The sequence below is a fragment of the Gymnodraco acuticeps genome, unplaced genomic scaffold (genome assembly GCF_902827175.1).
Source record: "Gymnodraco acuticeps unplaced genomic scaffold, fGymAcu1.1, whole genome shotgun sequence".
Lineage (NCBI taxonomy): Eukaryota > Metazoa > Chordata > Actinopteri > Perciformes > Bathydraconidae > Gymnodraco > Gymnodraco acuticeps.
The window spans coordinates 1203330-1225065 of NW_022991201.1; the positions used below are offsets into that span (position 1 = coordinate 1203330).

General features: G+C 41.9%; 1 protein-coding gene across 1 annotated transcript in view; it reads right to left on the reverse strand.

The window, feature by feature from the left end:
- The window catches only part of LOC117561282 (zeta-sarcoglycan), a 488658-nt gene extending 468435 nt beyond the window's left edge, over positions 1-20223 (reverse strand). Inside the window, exon 1 of the mRNA XM_034238581.1 lies at positions 19444-20223. Within this exon, the coding sequence (XP_034094472.1) occupies positions 19444-19482 (39 nt within the window). The 5' untranslated portion in view covers positions 19483-20223. The remainder of the gene's footprint in view (positions 1-19443) is intronic.
- Between the last annotated feature and the right edge of the window lie 1513 nt (positions 20224-21736).

Consider the following 21736-nt stretch of genomic DNA (forward strand, 5'->3'; position numbering starts at 1 on the left):
TATGTGACGGAGAGTCATGGAGGTAACCCTGGGACACACGATGGTGCCCTTACATTTCTCTGGTGTTACGTGAAGCGGTATTACTTTGTAGCTATGATGACAATGCTCAAGAATACAAGCACACTCAGTCTTAAATAATCTTGGTTCAAAGTTGGTAACTTTATCCAATTATAGAAGCTTAACTAGGCGGTTGAAAAGTGCAGACTTCCACAAAAGCCGTTTCAAGGGGTGAAAATAAAGTGTGTTTTCACCCTGTGATTCAGATCTGCTTTTAAATTAAATGTGTTTGCCCTTGACCCAGGCTACTACCTCCCAGCAAGTTTCATCAAAACCAAGTTGCTAGTGCCACCAAATGTCCTTTATTTGTGTCACTTTGTTTTGCCTTCAAACTATGTGTCACCCTTTTCTTCACCTTGATAGACTGACTGAGCCCACATTTAATAATACACTCTGTATGGAAGATGTGCTTTGTCTCATACCAACAATTTTTCAGTCCAGCCTGATAGAAAATTGTGCTCATTAGCCATATTTGGAGCCAATATAACAAGGATGATTTGGAGATGGAATGTGACACTTAGCTCATGTGAGAAATCAATAAGCGCCAACCTACGCCATATGTCTGTGTGATGGTTGGTAATTGGACAAAAAAACCTGGGAGGAATATGGATACATACAATTATATATCACATTGGGTTTCTTTCTGCAAGTGTGTCATTTGTCAGCAAAATCACTGGCCATCTCAACTCACAACAGCAAGCGTTATTCAAGCTGTAAATCTTGATAGAAGCTTGTTATTCCAAGTGGTGGTTGTTTGCTGCTGAGAGGCAACAATCCCCTTGTTAAGGGACTCTTTGTGAATACGTCGGGGGGACTTTGGAACAGAGAGGTAGGCTGTGGTGCTGCACACTCAAAGATGACTGGAGATTTTGATTTGAGATTGCCTGTGGGCTTTACTAGTTCGCATTTGTTTGCATGCTGGAGAGGGATGGAAAGAGTAGGGGGAACAAAAGCTCAATCCATACAGACGACATTAGACCATGTCAAAAAGAAATGAGAATAGGTTAGTTTCCCACACAGCACTTTTCAATTCCAGGAATGAAAGGCACATGAGCATGCATGGGACATGTGGAGCTATTTTATAACAAGTGCAGAAGTAACAAAATGGAGCATCAAGACATGGAATATCGTCAAATATAAGTCAAATCTTACACCACAATAGTGGTTCAGCATATGTGTTCTTTACTCAGTTGGTCTCTGAAAAACGGCTGCCAAGGGATAGTCAAACATGAGAGCTTTTTCATCTGACTGCCACATCATATCTTAATTATATTAGGATAGTTGAAAGTAATAATATTAAGTTAAAATAAAATGTAGGTTCAACTTAATATTATTGCTAATACAATCATGTGTGATCTATTGACACAATATTATAGGCAACCTTTTCAGTGTACTATTCATTATTTTTAACATACCATATTGTTCTCACTATATCACCCAAATCCCAAATGTTAAATGGAAAGCTGCATTGATCGATACATTACATTACATTACATTGCATTTAGCTGACGCTTTTATCCAAAGCGACTTACAATAAGTGCGTTCGACCAACAAAATACAAACTTGAAGAAAACAGAATCATATAAGTACATCAGGCTTCATAGAGCAAAAACATTTCAAGTGCTACTCAACTGGCTTTAGATAAGCCAGCCCTTTATTAGTATATAAGTGCTTTGTTAATAGTTATATCGCTCGAAGTGGAGTCAAAAGAGATGAGTTTTCAGTCTGCGCCGGAAGGTGTGTAAGCTATCTGCTGTCCTGATGTCAATGGGGAGCTCATTCCACCATTTAGGAGCCAGGATAGCAAACCCACGTGTTTTTGCTGATGGGAACTTGGGTCCCCTTCGCAGCGAGGGTGTAGCGAGCCGTTTGGTTGATGCAGAGCGGAGTGCACGTGCTGGGGTGTACAGTTTAACCATGTCCTGGATGTAGGAAGGGCCAGATCCATTCGCAGCATGGTACGCAAGTACCATTGTCTTGAAGTGGATTCTAGCAGTTATCGGAAGCCAGTGAAGGCAGCGGAGGAGCGGCGTGGTGTGGGAGAATTTAGGAAGGTTGAAGACCAGGCGAGCAGCTGCATTCTGGTTGAGCTGCAGAGGTCGGATGGCACATGCAGGTAGACCAGCCAGGAGGGAGTTACTGTAGTCTAGGCGTGAGATGACGAGAGCCTGGACCAGAACCTGCGTCGCTTTCTGGGTCAGCTGGGGACGCATCCTCCTGATGTTGTAAAGTGTGTATCTGCAGCAGCGGGTTGTAGCAGCTATGTTTGCAGTGAAGGACAGGTTGTTATCTAGGGTCACACCCAGATTCCTTGCAGTCTGAGTCGGGGAAACAACAGAGGTGCCAATGTTGATTGTTAGGTCAAGAGTGGGACAATCTTTTCCCGGGAGGAAAAGCAGCTCAGTCTTGTCAAGGTTGAGCTTGAGGTGATGATCAGACATCCACTGAGAGATGTCAGCTAGACAAGCAGAGATGCGTGCGACGACCTGGGTCTCTGAGCGGGGAAAGGACAGAATTAATTGGGTGTCGTCAGCGTAGCAGTGGTATGAAAAACCTTGCGGGCTAATAACTGATCCGAGCGAGTTTGTGTACAAGGAGAAGAGGAGGGGACCAAGTACAGAGCCCTGAGGGACCCCTGTAGTTAATTGACAAGGGTCGGACTCGGACCCTCTCCAAGTAACCCTGTAGGTGCGGTCTTTGAGGTATGAGGTGAGGAGGGAAAGTGCAGAGCCTGAAACTCCAAGTGCTTGGAGAGTGCGAAGGAGGATCTGATTATTCACCGTGTCGAATGCAGCAGACAGGTCCAAAAGGATGATGACAGAGGAGAGGGAGGCTGCTATAGCAGTGTGCAGTTCCTCAGTGACAGCAAGGAGGGCAGTTTCTGTGGAGTGACCTGCCTTGAAACCAGACTGGTGCGGATCCAGAAGGTTGTTCTGATGGAGATAGCAGGAGAGTTGTCTAAAGACAGCGCGTTCAAGTGTTTTAGACAGGAACGGGAGGAGAGAGACAGGCCTGTAGTTTATAACATCAGACGGGATGAGAGTGGGTTTCTTTAGGAGAGGGTTTACTCTTGCCTCCTTGAGACTGTTTGGAAAGTGACCAGAAGTTAGAAAAGTGTTGATGAAATGGGTGAGAAACGGTAGAATATCAGGAGCGATAGTCTGAAGGAGGTTTGAAGGGATAGGGTCCAGAGGACAGGTGGTAGGGCGGGCAGAGGTAATGAGGGTAAGAACCTCACTTGGAGAGAGAGGGGAAAAGGAGGTCAGTGCACTGGTGACCCAGCGGTGAGTAGAGGTGAGTCAGAAAAAGAAGAGCGAATATCATCAACCTTTTTTTCAAAGTGGTTAACAAAGTCGCTTGACAGAAGGAAGGAGGGGGAAGGGGCTTTGGGGGGGTCTAGGAGGGTGGAGAAGATGGAAAATCGTTTTTTGGGATTGGAATAGGAAGATTGGATCTTATCTTGAAAGAAAGTGCTTTTTGCCTGAGAGATCGAAGCAGAGAAAGAGGAGAGGAGAGCCTGATAGGTTAGGAGGTAGTCACGGTGTTTGGATTTCCACCATTTCCGCTCTGCTGCCCTAAGGACGGTTCTATTAGCACGCAGTGCATCATTTAGCCAGGGAGCAGGAGGGGACTGACGAGCCTGCCGAGATGTGAGAGGACAGAGAGAGTCCAGAGTGGATGAGAGAGTAGAGAGGAGAGTTTCTGCAGCAGAGTTTGGAGGCAGGAGTTGGAACGAGTCAGAGGAAGGGAGGGCTGAGAGCACCGATGAGGCAAAGGTAGAGGGGGAGAGGGAACGAAGGTTACGGCGGACAGGTGCAGGATGGGAAGAGATTAGTTTGTTATGTTTGGAAAGGGGTAGAGAGAATGAAATGAAGAAGTGATCGGATGTGTGGAGCGGGTTTACAGTGAGGTTAGAAGTAGTGCAGTTCCTTGAGAATATGAGATCAAGGACATTGCCAGCTTTATGAGTTGGTGGGGATACATATAGATGTTTACAAAATAGATAGATGTATAGATGTGTGAAGATGTTTATTACCATATTGAAAATAGTTGGAGTAATTTCTACAATATTATTTTGCATTTATTTTAATTTAGAGGAGAACGTAATGCAAGGTGTGAAAAAACACACACACAGTGCCATCAACATTCAAAGATTTGAAGGGAAGTGATGCCAGACGCCCTCAGTAGGTGGTCTGGTCTCAGCAGGTGCTTGTGCGCTCTACTTGGTGTTCTCATTTGTGAGAGATTCCTGCCCTCTGGCTAGAAGACTCACTCTGAAGTTTGCCATCCGCTCATTAAAGAGCTCCTGCAGAATCTGTTCCTATCAGTCATTACTCCTTTCCCACATCCTCTTTTGGGTGAAGTGTCGCAGTGTTCATCATTTCAGTTGCCTCCTTCAGAAGTGTGATGAACATCTCTCTGTTCATTTAAAATGAAAAGCTGTACAGGATTCAATCTACCATCTTGGTGCCCTACATCTGCCATGTTCAGTTGAGATGGCCTCCATTCAACTGATGTCCTGCAAAAAAAGTAAGGTCTAATCAAAGTAAATAATACTTCACACAGGTAAGACGCAAATGTCTTTGAAATGTATTGATTGTACTGATCATTAATCTGAATAAGGGCATCAAACAGTTTACAAAGTCCCTATCCCCTAATGTGTCTTTACTGTATTTATTCCTAAAAAGTATTTTAATTTGTTTTGTAAAGCACTTTTAATTGTCGCGTACAGAAAAGTGCTATATAAATAAAATGGCCTTGTCAATTTGCATGATGGCAGACAAACTAATAATCTTTTACAAATCCCTAGGGGATGCTGGTCATGGCTGTCATTTTATAGCAATTTCACAAGATTGGTTGGGTAGATCTTCAGAGAATTGTTTCAAAGTATACTGGAGCATACATGCAACAAACTTTGTTAGAAGACTAACAGCATGTACATGTTTACATCAGAGTCACTCACAAGATGAACCTGAAATCAGTACAGCCTTCTAAAAAAGTTTCTTCAAATCCAAAGCTGTTTTAATTCATTCTGAACTTTCACCTTTTGCTAACCTCTTGCTCACAAACTCATGTCTGTCTTCTAAACCTTTCGGTAATCCACACTCACTTCTTTCCTATTCTCTCCGTCCTTTGAATATTGCTGCATAATCATCACTCTCCATCTGTGGCTCTCTGAGGCGCAGCACAACCCTCTGTCCTCATCTCCATCACGACATCTCTTTCAATACTTCACTCTCTCACTTTTAAATGACGAGGACAAGCGGTGAAAAGGACCTTGTCCCATTCTGCTTCATTTCTTTTGCAAATTAATTTTGTTTTGTTGTTTCTTGTTTGTTTTGTTGTTTTGCGACAATTTCTACTTTCAGTTCCTCCAACTCTTTGTCCCTCTTTTGTATCTTAGGTAACATGACATGGGTTATTGAAATCAAAGTGTAATCGCCATACATTTTGTTATAAATGTTACTGATATCCATTTGAGATGGGAACAACATCTGAAGGTTATCGTAGGTACACTGTGTGTAGACTGCGAAAAATATTAATTGGTGTGCACATATTCAGTCAAATCCCTAATCCAATTCAGACAGGCATCAGCACACTTGTCAAAAAACGGTCGAAAGAGAAGTTTATATTCACTACAACAGGATGGGAAAAGTATTTTAGTAGGGGAAATGAAAATAGTATTCATTGTGTATACAAGATGGTTATTTTAATGCCAGGCGTGTATGTCAATGAAGTTGTCTAGCTCAGTGTTTTTCAAAGTGAATCAATGTATGTGTCCTTTGATGCCAATCTTTTAATATATTTTGTTTTTGAATCACACGACGACCCTTCAAGCCAATCAGAATCGAGCTGCCGCTACTGAGAGTGAAACTGAGTATCTGCTCAGCTTTTGGAGCAAGTGAGAGCTAGTGAATATTTCGCTCTGCAGCTGGATGAGAGCATGGATGTAGCAAATGTCGCAGAATTGCTTGCATACATCAGATTTATTTCAGAAGACAACTTTGTTGAGGAAATATTATTTTGCAAAGCACTGGAAGGTAGGACCACATGAAGAGACATTTTCCAAGTTTTAGATGAGTACATCATCTCAAACAGACTTGACTGGTCTCGTTGTGTGGGTGTGTGTTCAGATGGGGCAGTGGGGCTATGACAGGCAAAGAAAGCGGAGTGACAGCTTCGATCAGGCAGAAGGCCCCAAATGTAGTGGCAACGCACTGCATGCTCCATCGCGAGGCACTTGTACACATCATTTAAAAAAATAAATTGCAACAGGGGGGGTCCCCGCCAGAGGATAATGCTATATGGGGGTCCTTGGCATGGCAAAGTTTGGGAACCCCTGGTCTAGCTCACACACATATGAAACGATTATATCCTATATTTCCTTTTTTTGTTTACCCTCCCCCAACCTCTCTCTCTCTCTCTTTCACTTTGGCTTTCTTTCTTGATTAAAGTAAATTATAGCGTGCCAACATGAAATCCATTGGAATTACTGCAAAAGCGACAACAGAAACAAACAACAGATGATTAAAACATGTATGACAGTGTCATATTAATAACAAATTGGTTCAATAAATGACACACTTAATCAGTTTGTTGTTTTCTAAAGCTGGGTATCAGTACTCTAAACCAAAACAAGAAAACAATGACGTTGTTTGCAGCCAACTACAGGCAACATCTACAACCCATACGGTGTGGTGAGGTCATGTGCGGTGAATTAAAGTGATGCCAATTCAGTAGAACATTTCAGAAAATTCAAAGACAGGTTTTGAATTATTCACTTCTTTATCAGTATACATCTCCCACCTCTCCCAGCTGTCTTCCTCACTTTCCCTCTTCCTTTCTGTCCGTCCCTCCATGTTTCGCTGAGCCGATTTCATGCCCCTGAAATCTGGCGCCGGTCGCCTGGCTGCCATATAGCTCCTCTCGTCCCCCTCCATATTGCTCCATCGTTCCGCTCCATCCATCCCTCCATCTCTTCTCTTCTCCTCTTCTCCTCCCCCTCTCCTTGCTACTCTTGCTTCATTCGGCTCATGATGAGGTGTCACCGCTCTGCCCTTGAGTGGGCGAGAATCCCCTCTGACAAAAAGTGTGTGTGTGTGTGTGTGTGTGTGTGTGTGTGTGTGTGTGTGTGTGTGTGAGGATGCCAGCGTGAGTGTAATGTGATTGCTTGTTCCTTTTCCTATATGTGTCTGTGTATGTGCAGTATGTGTGTGGCCTAGCCTGGCCTGTGGAAGTGACAGACATCAGGATTGTGCTGTCACAGCAGGAGAAGAGATGATTTACTTGTCAGGGGGTTGAGGGAGACGAAGGCAGATACAGAGTACAGATAAATTCACCGTTCTGCAAGAAGGATAATGTAAAAAGAGCTGGGCTATACTGCTGGGACGTACAGCAGTAAAAGGACCATCAGTGCAGAGTGAACTGTGGCACGTATTTGTTTTATCGGGTCTCACATCATGTCATCCCCTTGTCCCTATGGTTCTTCTGACTGGGTGTTACTCTCCACCCTGAATAGGTAGAGTCTCAAGGGATCCAGCGATGTGAGGTTTGACTGAAAGGACTCATTGCACAGTTTCAAATAAAGCTGAAGTAACATTCAAACTAAACTGAACTGGACTAATATGCTGACTGAACTGAATACACTCACTGGACTTAAAGACAGTTAACTGAACTATATTTACCATGAAATAGCTGCAGTGAAGTTCTGTACTGATATAAACTGTACTGGTGTGAAACCAGACATAACCTTGTTGGCAGTGAAACGTTTTTTTTATTATTATTGAGGCAAAGACCATAATATTCCCTTTGACTTTGATCTTGAGCTGAGTTCATGTCATGAGTGGCGGCAGGGGCTGTGGTTTGGATGGTGACAGACAGGACAAGATGGCGGCTGAAAAGACGAAATATTGGCCTGTCATTCCAGTGTCACATCCACAGTATCTGTAAATGATAGCCAGGCTGGGGCACATGATAGGTGGCTTGCTGCAGGGAAATGACAAACTAAATGTTATCAGGGGAATAAAGTGCCACATGTGTGAGATGGAGGTCGAGGAAGTGGGGAAGGAAAGCGGTCCGATAAGCCCCTTTTCTGCTTTGGAATATGAATATCTCCCATTTTATTAACACAGGATTTGGAAAGTCATTTCCTTTAAGCTTTCTGGTTTGATTTAGGTGAAAATACCATGCATAGAGGGTACTCAAGAAAGCAAATTACCATGCATTAATTCTCTTTTTAAAACTAAAAATGACATTGTCTTTATTTTAAGCTTCAGTTGAGGACAGTACACATTAAAGAACAGGAAGGTAAATCTGCCCCTGCAGCTAAAAGCATTGACTTTCATTAATTATCCTTGTTTAGAAGTTCTTTATCGGCCTATTTGTTTGCAATAAAGCCACACTAAAGAGGCATTGATTTGTGTAACTAACAAAACACAGGTGATCCTTAGCCCCTCGTTGAAGGAACAGGTAATAATTACCCCATCATGATTACCTTGTCATTGTTGCATAATTACATTTTAAATGATAATGTTGTTGACAAATTGAGTCATATTTCAATTATCTCAAAATGATCATGGCCATTTGGGGGGAGTTGCTGAGATTAATTATGGATGTAAGTTGCTGTTTAGCCCCGGGGCAAAGCAGTCTATTAACTTGTCATTGCTGGACAGGGGGACATAGCCTGCAGCAGTGCACACATGAAAATGTAAATGTCCCTTTAGTGTGGGATACACCTCATTTTAAGATCTAATACTTATGATATGTTGTGAACAGGTTCGTAGTAGGAGCAGGGATTTAGACAGCAAAGGACATGAAGCACATATCATTCCAATTGTATGGACTGGAACATAAATGTGACATTGTCTTGAAACGACTTAAAGGGGTAGCAGGATGAAAGGCTCATGTAGAATAAACCTAAAATCCATATACCTAAACTAACCTGACATGTTTAATAAGCAAAGGAATCCTAGAGATGGTAATTGCAATATTAGCAATAATGTATGCAGCATGTCAAGCCAGCTGAGCAGTTATCTCTCAATGCAAGAATCAGAGAATAGACCGTGCTGTTGGGAAATGAGATGCAAGCCGTCAACCAATTTGACATTTCAAGGATAACTATTGCCATGAGCCTTGATCACTATGCTAATGTGACATATAATATACACACCATTACAGTATAGACTGCATGAATCAGCTAAACAAACTTTGATCGTAGAAAAACAAATGGCATCGAAGCATGTGCAACTTTTTGAAACTATTCAATAGTACTATATTATCTAGGTAGACGAAAACCAACCAAGAACACCAAATAATTAAGGCAAAAAATCTAGTGTTACTGTGACATGTGATCACAGTGACAGCTTACATTTTGCCTTAAAGTTTTCATTCATTCACTATTCTCTGTTGAGGCACTACATTGTGATTCAGGAGAGTAAGGTGGCTGTAATTGTATATCAAAATCTTGCCTACTGCAGCTGTGATCATAGACCAGCTTAATCCACATTTCCTCTAAACGCCAAGAAAAATGACAGATTTGGGTAACTGATTTATTGAAGCAATATTGTACAGACCTCCAGCTAGCACTTCAGCAGACATTTCACCCAGGCCAGGGAAAGAAACCCTAATTCTCTTTGAGTGCATAATCTGGTTTATTATTTTTGTAGTTTTAGCTGCTTTGCTTTTGCTGGGACATGTAGCAAAATGATGGTCCCCACCCACACGGACACGCCCACTGTGTTACCTGAAACTACTGTAGTGACAGTTTTGAAAGTCAAAATAGGACTGTGAGTAGAATGAAAGTAGAGCAAATATCATGGGGAAATGGAACACGAACGCAATGTAACACTGGATAGATTATATAGGCTGTAATTTACTGCAGAGAGGGAAGTGTTATATGATTTGCAGTTGATATAATGTATACAGTATGCGCGATACTCGCACATTAGGCCATGGGAACACACACGTTCACACGCGCGCACACACATATAAGCGTCAAAACGACTGCAAGAGAGACTAATGTAGCCGCAACAATATGTCAGAATGGACAAAGAATTTCCCCAAGTCAAGGTTGGCTAACATGGCAAATGAAAGGCAAACATACATGAAATGACATACACACAGTTACACACACCCCAAGGCCAACAGTGGAAAGGTTGAGTGGCAGGTAGTGAGGTGAAGCATTTGTCACTGTTAAAACGGAATATGTGTATGTGTGTTTGATTACTGCCATGAGTGGTGATCTGTTGATCTGGGGCAAAGTAAATGTGCCTTCGGCAATCGTGTGTTTTTGTTTGTTTCTGTATCTACACTGAACAAAAATATAAACGCAACACTTTTGTTTTTGCTCCCATTTTTCATGAGATGAACTCAAAGATCTAAAACATTTTCTATATACACAAAATAACCATTTCTCTCAAATATTGTTCACAAATCTGAAAAAATCTGTGATAGTGAGCACTTCTCCTTTGCCGAGATAATCCATCCCACCTCACAGGTGTAGCATATCAAGATGCTGATTAGACAGCATGATTATTGCACAGGTGTGCCTTAGGCTGGCCACAATAAAAGGCCACTCTGAAACGTGCAGTTTTGCTTTATTGGGGGGGTCTGGGGGGGTCCGAAAACAAGTCAGTATCTTGTGTGAGGGGTAGGATTAGGGTTAGGGGTAGGGTTAGGGTTAGGGTTAGGGTTAGGGTAATGTTGTGAATCGAGTGGCCCATGGTGGTGGTGGGGTTATGGTATGGGCAGGCGTATGTTATGGACGACGAACACAGGCCACTCCATTCACAACATTACCCTAACCCTAACCCTACCCCTAACCCTAACCCTAATCCTACCCCTCACACCAGATACTGACTGGTTTTCAGACCCCGCCAGACCCCCCCAATAAAGCAAAACTGCACGTTTCAGAGTGGCCTTTTATTGTGGCCAGCCTAAGGTACACCTGTGCAATAATCATGCTGTCTAATCAGCATCTTGATATGCCACACCTGTGAGGTGGGATGGATTATCTCGGCAAAGGAGAAGTGCTCACTATCACAGATTTGTTTCCGATTTGTGAACAATATTTGAAAGAAATGGTTATTTTGAGTATATAGAAAATGTTTTAGATCTTTGAGTTCATCTCATGAAAAATGGGAGCAAAAACAAAAGTGTTGCGTTTATATTTTTGTTCAGTGTATATGGGAACGCAGGGTGCTATTTTGTGAATGCGTCCACATTTTTATTATTGTCATTAAGTGATGGGGCTGCAGGGCTGCATGGTGTGTGTGTGCGCGTGCGCGTGTGTGTGTGTGTGTGTGTGTGTGTGTGTGTAACTGTTACGACTGTATAGTGATGTGGACCCTGGAGCTTTCCCACGGCCTAGTTCAACACCATCGTGTTTTCTCTCCGCTTATTAAAACACCTCTGCAATCCACTCTGCCTGCACTTCCCCATGTGCACCTCAACTGCAGACCAGTGCATTCACACACACACACCTTCCCTGTCTATAATTGAATGATAAATGCCTTACAACTTTAATTGTGACTCTAAGGATGCTGACTGTGTCCCTGAAACTTCTCGGATGTAGTCAGTGCTCACTGTGTAAGTTCATGCATAGTATGTTTTGCTTCCAACACCATTTACTTGCAGAGCACACAGCCTAACTGGCAGCACTCACTGGGTTCTGTTAAACATTGGCTTGGCAGTGCCAGTATTTCTTGAAAGTAATTACATTTGCCCTATTCAGCCCAGAGCTCATTAACCTTCCCTTTGACCCCTAAAGTATTTGACGTTATACTAATAATGGTTATAGATGGCATGTTGAGTAGTCTTCTCAGGCCTGTTTTCTAAACATAGCACGCCCCTACACCTGCTGCTTTCTGCACCACTGTGCCTGCGCTCAGAAGATTATTGTTGGTCTATAATCTATTCCACCAAGTAAACTGGAAATCTGCTTTGGTTGCCAGACACCATCCAACTTGACCCAATAAATGTTCCCCATCTGAATTTGAAGGCTTCAAATTGCATTGATATCAGATGATACAAGGTTTTTGAGTTTTAAAAACTAAACCAGCTGGTGCCACATTAGGCATCTGTGTGTGGTGAGCTACGCCATTCCAATCTAGCCCACAAAAACATGATTGCCCATCTAGTGTTATGACAACCTTGGTTACTATAATATGTTAGTTTTAAAATGCACTCCCACCCCTGTTGCAAAAGCCAGTATCCAGAATCAGGATGGTAAGATGATACACCAACAACCAAAGTCCTTACTAGAGTTAATAGTAGCTAAACTAATTAAACATAAATGCAGTCAGTTGAGGGAAAAACACTATACAAATATGAAGACCTAAAATAAAACATTTATTGCAACCCCAACACCCACGCGTACAGACTCAAATGTAATATTGTTAATGACCTAAGGCAAGATTGAAGAAATTAATTCCATGGACACAGTGTTCATGAAACCAATAATAAATAAATAAAAGTGCTTTTTGTTGGCTTGATTTTATTTGTTCTATTATTTAAGCCTCACTGAATTAGAAAAGTTACAGATCCATAATTGTTCTGTATATGATGTTTGTTGGTAAGCTAGCTAAAAGTACATTTTAGGTCTATACCCCAGGACAGGGCTTCTGTTATTTTATTTTCACCATTAACACCCACCAGAAGATACTTGCTCTGACACTTTGTCTGAATGAGCTTAACAGCTCAGTCTGACAGCCATAGAGTGAGGAGGATGATCAACGGACGGAGATAAATGTTACAACTCTTGCTGAAATAAAGATCCAGGGTCCACCCGGCCAAAAGGTTAGATCATTTAATAAAAGTTGTATCTTTGTCATGATAGTTTCCATCTCACAGACACAGTAAAAAAAAGCTAAATTCTCCATCAATTTCTACAGTTAAGTCACCGGTGCTTTTCTGAAATATTTTCAATTGGAAGCATTTGGTGCTCAGAATAAAATGGTGCGCTCATTTATTGAGATGGCTGCTTGCGACTGGATGCGCTCTGTTGTCATTTAAATGACCTGAAAATATAAGCTAGAGAACAGAAAAAGGTGCAATGTGGATATGGGCTTTTCTAAACTCAATATTTTCTTTCACTTCTCCTTCATCAAGGCAAACTATTGAAAGGTATAATCTCTTCTAGGTACTGTATCAGATCACTAGACTGATTTATTCAGTTCACAATATTTTCATAATATAATAATGTCAAACATTCAGAGCAATGACAAAAAAGGATATATGCATCATATATTTAAAGTTTCCTGAAGTTCTTTGTAGAATGTGTGATCTGTTTTTCGGTTTTCACAGCTGTTCAACCATTTGGCAAGTTGTAGCATTTGTTATCAATGTAATGTCACCCTCAGTAAAGCCAATACATCATAGGCTATCTGATACCGTTTTCACATGCAGATGTTTTGAAGGCTCCATTCCAATAGGAATGAAGTCTCTTTGGCTCGAAGGGAGACGCGCACGTTCCAATGTTTGCATCTGCCACACTGGAAGCTTTTACAAACCTAACTGTCACCAAAATAAAATGTATTTCACACTACAGTTAATGCATGGTTTATGCTTGTGCTTGTTAGATGGTTAAACTCAACTGCTAATACACAGATTAGCAGTTGAGGGTTTTTCTCTGGAAGTTTTTCCTTGTACGATGTGAGGGTCTAAGGACAGAGGTTGTCGTTTTTCTCATACTGATATTCTGAACAATCTGTGCTGTTGTATTTGCTGTAAAGTGTCTCTACTGTAGGCTAATTGTATTATATGTACAGCACTTTGGCTCGACCAAAAATCGTTTATAAATGTGTTATATAAATAAAACTTGATTTGATTTGATTTGAGATGAGGAATTGGGCTTGCCTGAAGGTTAGAGGAAGGCTTGGGGCTGGCTGGCTTAAATGAATGAGTTGTGTTCTACCATCCCTCAGCAGCTACTGTTGAAGTGCCCTTGGAAGAAGCACTGAACCCCCAATTGCTCCAATTGAGCTGCTCAGTGGCCAGAAATGCAAAACTGTGACTGCACTGGGTGATTACCAAATGGGGCTGTTTGAAAGAGTGCAACCAGGGTGGGAACACGGCCACCATGCAAATGCTGGTTCATTTTGGCTCAAGTTGGTACCATAAGTTAGTTTACTTTGCCAGCCACTTTGGCAGGATAACTAACCATCAACCGGAGGTTCTGCTCTATTCTGCAAATCTAGTTACGATTAAGTGGAAGTATTTCACTAGTACGTCTAGACCAGGGCTTCTCAAACTTCGGACCAAGGTCCGGATCCGGACCGAACTGCAAATCAATCCAGACCGAACCCTGTGTCCCATTATAAAAAAATTGAATTATACAAAATAAATTAAAAAAACTTTCTGATTCTGATGTAAATTAATGTATATTTTCTTGTGTCTGACGTGTTGTGAGAATTTACTGGCATTGATCCGGACCAGTGACCTTGTATAAAATTCAAAGTGGACCTTTAATAAAAAAGTTTGAGTACCCCTGGTCTAGACTAGCGGCCACATTGTAAACTAGCCAATCATTAGAGGTCTTATTTCAATTTAAGGTTTTTGAATGGGTGGAAATATCAATAGAGGGCATTGTAGGTTGTCACATCACAATATTTTGTGTGATGCTATGACAGAATGTTACCGGTAGGTATTGACTTCTTCAGTTTAGTCTTTCTTGATTGCAGGGTTAATATATACGTTTGATCTTGCACTACCAAAATGAAACCACTCTTGGTTTTTCCAAGATCTGTTCCTTTTACAAGTTGAGAGCCTCTGATCCTGAGGGTCAAATTCAATCTGACTGCCTTTATTATACTGCATATAATTTATGGTGCAGCTATTACTAAAGATCAATAGCACTTAAACTACTCCATTGATATTGAAACCTGCACTGATTTACAAGCAGATAGATCTTTGGTCAAATCCAGACATACACATACACAAACACACTTTAGAGCAGTGGTTCTCAACTGGTGGGTCGCGACCCAAAAGTGGGTCGCGGACCCGTTTCGAGTGGGTCGCAGATGTGTGAGTGAAGAAAGAAGTCAAACTTTTATTTTGAAGGCCCGATTTTCTAACGCTGTGCATGCAGTGGGCGTTGGACTGGAAGTACCAGAGACGATAAACGGTTTTGAAAACTTCTGTCACGTAGTGATCATCTTCTCAATAAACATCTTTGCTGATGTTTTTTCGAGTCTTCTGGCCAATCAGAATCAAGATTGTTGCCGGAAGTCCCCACGGAGAATAACTTTGCGTTAGAACTATTCTTTATACATCCATCGGTTCAACTTCAGATAGAAATGAACACATAATGAAATATGTCACCCGGTTTGATGATTGACATGTCACAGAACAATGGGAGCTATCTACCCTTACCCACAAATGAAAGTAAGTCACACAGACTCTCTCCTCTTTGTTCTTATCTCTGTGTGGAGCAGCAAGTTCAGCTGTCAGAACAAAGTGAAAAACAAACGATGGCATAACATATTATTAGTATGTCGGGTAGTAATACATTTATTTATTTTCTTCTCAGAGTGTACCAGAATGCGTAGTTTATATGTTAGTATTTCTAAAAATCTCCTGGGGGAGAATCCCCCCAGCAGGGGGTGCTGGGGTTAGGTTTTCAGCATGCGTGCCTTTTTATGTTATACAGTTCAGTTTTGATTCCATCATCTCATTAAACCTTTTTTAAAAGCATACTTTAGTTCTGGGAAGGGATATAAGGGATATATGCACTGTACTTCACTTTAATTAATATTGTATGCTAAAAAGCGTATATATTACAGCACAATTTCTTGTTGAATAGATGTCAGTGGTTCAAAATTTCGGGTCGCGATTTATTGACAAAGGAAAAAATGGGTCCTGAGGCCTGACCAGTTGAGAACCACTGCTTTAGAGGACAATGTATTGAGTAGCATTAATAGCTAAATATTATATTTGAAAGTATGGTTGTAAGGATTGATACATACACAAGCAGGTAAACATGGCTACACCTACAAGAACAAAAACACACATTTATGTCCTTCACTGCAAATAGAAAAGACTGCAGAAGACTGTGAGTTTGTGTTTGTGTGTGTATGTATGTGTGTGTGTGTGTGTGTGTGTGGTGTGTGTGTGTGTGTGTGTGTGTGGTGTGTGTGTGTGTGTGGTGTGTGTGTGTGTGTGTGTGTGTGTGTGTGTGTGTGTGTGTGTGTGTGTGTGTGTGTGTGTGTGTGTGTGTGTGTGTGTGTGTGTGTGCATTTGAGTGCCAACTACCAATGCACTAAGACTCAGGGATTGTCAGCACTGCCAAGGATATGACACCAGCTCTGCAAAAAACAACCAGCAGATGGATAGATAGATGGACTGGTGAAAGTGGACGGAAATCCTTTACACTCAATGTGCAAAGCAATGGACTAACACTGCCAGGGTTCAGATTTGTTTGTTAGCAACCCGTGCTTTAACTTGGGGTTAAAGAGGGATATTGGGGCCCACAGCAGGAGATGTTGCACAATCATGTTGACTACTTTGCGTCTGAAATATATAACCCATCATATGGAATCACTAATCAAATTGTGACATGTTGTTATTGTATGTTATTGTAAAACTCTTGCATTTTGCTGAGTGTTTGTTTCATAACTGTGGCTTCTTTGACTATGGGGCATCCTCAGTCTGCCTATACAGTATGGTCTTTATGCAGTTCCCTAATCCAGGGGTCTAATTCCTGTGTATTATTTTGGTTATACCCATAAACAAGTGTTTAATTGTTAGTCTTCAGAAGGCTTATGCGGCCGCCCCGAACAATAAGTGAGTACCATCTTCTAACTCATTGAAATTGAGGTGATGAGTTCAAAGTAAGCAGTATGTTTAAGTCAGAGTGGCCACAATTATGGGAATAAGAGCCTAGGTTGAAACAGAAAACCAAAATCCCTTCAAGACATCATGATCTTGGAGTTTTGTTAGGCAGTGCAGTTCTGAGTTAAAAGTATAAAAGCAGGGATATAAAATCCTATTACCATTAGGTATTCACTTTTGTTATGTTCGACCTGCCAAGGTTCTTACAATAACACCAGTAAAGCAGGAATTTAAAAGATGACAAATGGTTGGATAACTCCGTTTTGAAAAATACAATTCAAAAAGAGCCTAATTTTAATCTCATGGGAAGAGTTATATTGAACTAAATGCAAGATATTAACCCTCTGTATACTTTATGTCTGTGCATGTTATACTATCAGATTAAATGTAGAGGATCAAACATTAGAGGATCAAACATCGTATACATGAGACAAAAACATCAATACTCCCACAGTTCTGCAGGTCAGGCTCATTGGCTAACAGTTAAGGCCACTTTAAAACAAGAATGTCAATTTTCATATTGGAATATGCAAACATCCAGCTGAGTGAAAGTCCAGCCAGGAATCCTGGTTTCCTTCTCAGAGATATGATCACCGAAAATGCTGAAATGTCAAACCCCTGGGGAATGTTATCGATTTGCTGATTTATCCAATCACTGGTTATTGGGATCAGCAGGGGCACTTAAAACATGGACATTTCCACCTACAACTCCTGTCAGCATTTCCTCTGATGTTATTGTTGCTTTTTCTAAACTGTAGCATGCATGTGTTTTTGATTCTACGTATTTTTGTAAGGATATATTGTTCTGTTTAAATGTATTTAAGTAAAACACACCTTGTTATTTCGTTTTTCTCATATTTTATGTGCAAAGCTTTTCATATTGAGGTAATCCAACAGTGAATCGAATCAAGTTGTATTATTTGTGTAGTGGTACTTATCTTAGGTTACTGATTACATGTTTTAAAGGTAACTATTAAGAAATTACACATGTTAAAGGTCCCATGTCATGCTTTTCTGGTTATTACCCGTCCCCTTGTGTGTTATGAAGGTTTTTATGCATGTAAACGAGTCAAAAACCCTCAAAGTACACCCTGTAGCGAGTAAAACTCTAACACAGAAAATACCTGTCTGCTGCCTCATAACGCCTCGTTGGAGATTTCTCTTTTTTCATTTGTTTCTTCCGGGAACCGCATGACGATTCCCGGAACCAAAATGGACCAATCCGTGGAGCACCTCACACACCAGGAGGGGTGGGGACCTTTAGCGTACATTTTCAACTAACCCTGGTTGGTAATAGATGGAGGAATGCTCTCCGCAGACCTATTCTCACAGCGTTTATAAACCTATTTCTTACTCAATATCAAGCCACACTTATTGTTTTTACTTCGGCTGTGAGTGTTTGTGTGTGCTCAGGATGAGTTTCGCGCTGTCCCGCTATATCGCCGACCCGGAAACCACACCAGTAAGCCAGCTCAGTGAGCAGCGAGCCTCGCAACGTCCCGACCAATCAGAGCACACTGGGCTCACAGGGATGGGGGTCAGGAGCTCCAACAAGCCGTTTAGGACAGAGTGAATACCGGTGAATACACATACTTTACAGAGATTCTGTATGAGAAACCAATGTGAGTTTGGAAAATTGCACAATATAAATCTATTTTAGTAGATCTCAACAATGGAATTATTATGATCCGTAGGAAATGGCCATGACATCGGACCTTTAAGTAAAACAAACAAACACACACACACACACACACACACTGTAAAACGCACGCGCAGTCACGTAGTCGACAGGCACCAGTGCGCACAGGTCGTATACTTATTCGTGCCAGTTAAGAATGAACGTTTAAGCAGCAACACATTACACTGAATTGGTCAATTACAAACAATGTGAGACTAAATAGAGAGTGAGACAGAGGAGAGAGAGAGAAAGAGGGGATGCTAGTGTCCCATTGACTTCCTCCACTCTGCTTGTAGGCTGTCTCACATTTTTACCCAGACACTCTGTACAAAGATGCAGCCACGTCGGGGAAATCCTCCCCGCTACCGAGCGTCCCACCGACGCCCACGGCAGCTCTCTGCATCAACTCTCTGTGCAAGCAAAGCATTTTGAAATTCACCCCACGCTCCGGACACCGACATGCAAACTCCCCCTCTCTATTCCCTCACCATCAACCTAGAAAGAGTGTGGATTTTTGTTTATGTGCGATGAAGGACCAGATGTTCTTGCAGAGTGCTGCATCAACCCGGAGCTGGGTTCTTCGATACATCATTCGTTTATTGAACCTCGAGAGGTTCAGCATCCAGGTGCCCTCCTTAGCATCCTGCCATTAGGTCAATAGCCCAAACAGCCACCCGTCACCCATCGAGCCACCCAGCATGACATTTGCACCCATCATCCCAGTCACTCTGCTGCGGATTAATCCAAACTGCCACCCTGTTATAACAGTTATCCGACCAGCCACACATCTTCCCCAGTCACCCATCAGGCCACCCAGTCGTCACCCACCCAGCGGAGGATTGCAACTATCTCCCCTGGAACAATTTCGTGAGCGTCCTTACCTTGAGCGCCTCTATATCCAAAGACGTCGACCGTTCCATGATAAAGAAGTGAAGTGCTGCAAATCAGTCACGAAAATAGAAGTCCCACTGGCGAAGAAGATGAGAGGGAAAGAGATTAATAGCGGAGACCAAAAAAGTTGGTGTGCTCTCTAGAGTCCCGAACTCTGCTGCAACATCCCCCGGATTATTGTCAGGATTAGGTTATTAATAATACTCCACCACGGCGACCGATGTTCTCAATTTCATTCCTCCCGGTGGGTCGCTTGGTAAAATCAGGACTCCATACAGTCGTCTTAACCTCCGCTCCCCGGTTTGTCCGTGCAGGGGATGGAAGGAATTGAAAACAATATGCAAATAAAACAATTAGCTGTGCGTAATGTTTCGGCCGCGGCTTTTGCACACTTGACAATCCTGCACGTCTTGTTTGTTGTTACATCTAAGTAATAAATATTCCCCCCACTGCAGGAATGACGCTCGGAAGTAGACTCTCCTGACCGTGTGTCAGCGGATAAATGCCGTTATTCCAGTTGGTTCCCAGTACATGTCACTGAGGTGTTGTGTCTGCTCGTGCAGTGGTCGGCAAGTGGAGAGAAGGAGTCCGGATCAGACAGATGATATTCTGCCTTGCCTGGGCGACTTCCATGCGGCAAACCGCCAGAGATATCAGCTCTCCCCGAAAGAAATAGGAAAGAGGGAGAGAGAGAGAGCGAGAGAGGAAGAGAGAGAGCGACCTGCTGGGAGAAACGTTGAAGAGGAGATGAGGAGGGCTGCGAGAGTTGAGACGAGAGGAGAGAAGGAAGGAAGGTTTATGCTGTATATTATTCCAATGACTGACGCACCGGTGTGTGCGCGAGTCTGTTAGTGTTTGTGTGTGTGAGAGAGAAAGAGGGTGAGGAAGGGAGGGAGTGAGAGGAGAGGTAAAGGCTTGCTCTAATCAAGTAGATGAATGGAAAATGCTGCTTTGCCACTGAAGACAAGAAGATTTAAATGCATGAGGCTGTTGGAAGGCTGTTTCAGAAAGTCTGGGGTTGGTGCCTGTGCCTGTGTGTGTGTGTGTGTGTGTGTGTGTGTGTGTGTGTGTGTGTGTGTGTGTGTGTGTGTGTGTGTGTGTGTGTGTGTGTGTGTGTGTGTGTGTGTGTGTGTGTGCGCGTGTGTATTGCATGTGAGTGTGTGGACATATTCCAAAAAAAGATTCATATTGAGGTAAAGAAACATAGATGAGACTTTCCTTTTCTTTCTTTCTCTTATACTTTCTTTCTTGCCTTCTCTCTTTCTTATGTATGGTCATTGAAAATGTGTTCTGATGTATGTTCTTCACAGAAAAGTTTTTTGAAAAAATAATGTATCATATAATTTTTCTTTTGTTAAATAATGAAAACTGGTCCCAGACCCAAACACCATACAAGGGTTAATGTAGGACAGCATATTTTCTTTGGCCTTGAATCCTTGAATAGTGTGCTGTTTTTAAAACAGACTTGGATTAGATTCTTTTTTTTCACCTACTGCACCGTGTACAAATCTGCAGAACCAGCTATCTTCATCAGTTGCAATTTCCTCATACACATTTACCCTGTCTTCCTTACCTATAGTATAAGATATGATGACTGCAGGCAAGGCCAGGCAGGCAGGATATACTGAATAATGTTCCCAGACTCAGACCTCCTCTGCCAGCCAAGCGGAAAACACCTTGCCATGCTGTAACAAGAAGGGATATGATTATCACTTCTAGATTACATTCTGCTGAGGATGTAAACCGTGAGGATTATTATCCGTTTTATAATTTATCAATATTTTGTGAGTCGGCGAAGCTTAACGTGTGTGTTTAGCTGCATCACCAGTTTATCTTTTATTGGCCAAAACAGGAGTGTATAAAACTCATTATGTTTGTCAGATGCAGGGGACAGGATACCAAAATGTATTAGATAGATTCTGAATTTGGAGCCACTATTATAGTATTTCTTTAGCTTTAACATTATGTTGTTGATGAACCTCCTCCATGACTTTTGCTGCAGCTTCAGAGCCTTTATATTATCACTTTCAATCCCTTTCCACTGTTTATGTGATGTCAAAATGCGGCTTCAAGTGCAGTACGCTTGTGTTCAATCTAATGAATATGGCAGTGAGAGAGGTCACACGCATGCATTTGTACAATATTGCTAAGATACCTAATGAAAACACACACACACAGCTATAGGCCTATTGAATAGCACACACAGAGGAACATTTGTTGAGGGAGTTGGTCAGAGATAACGAACATCATATTAATGAATGCCTCACTCATTCTCTCTGCTCC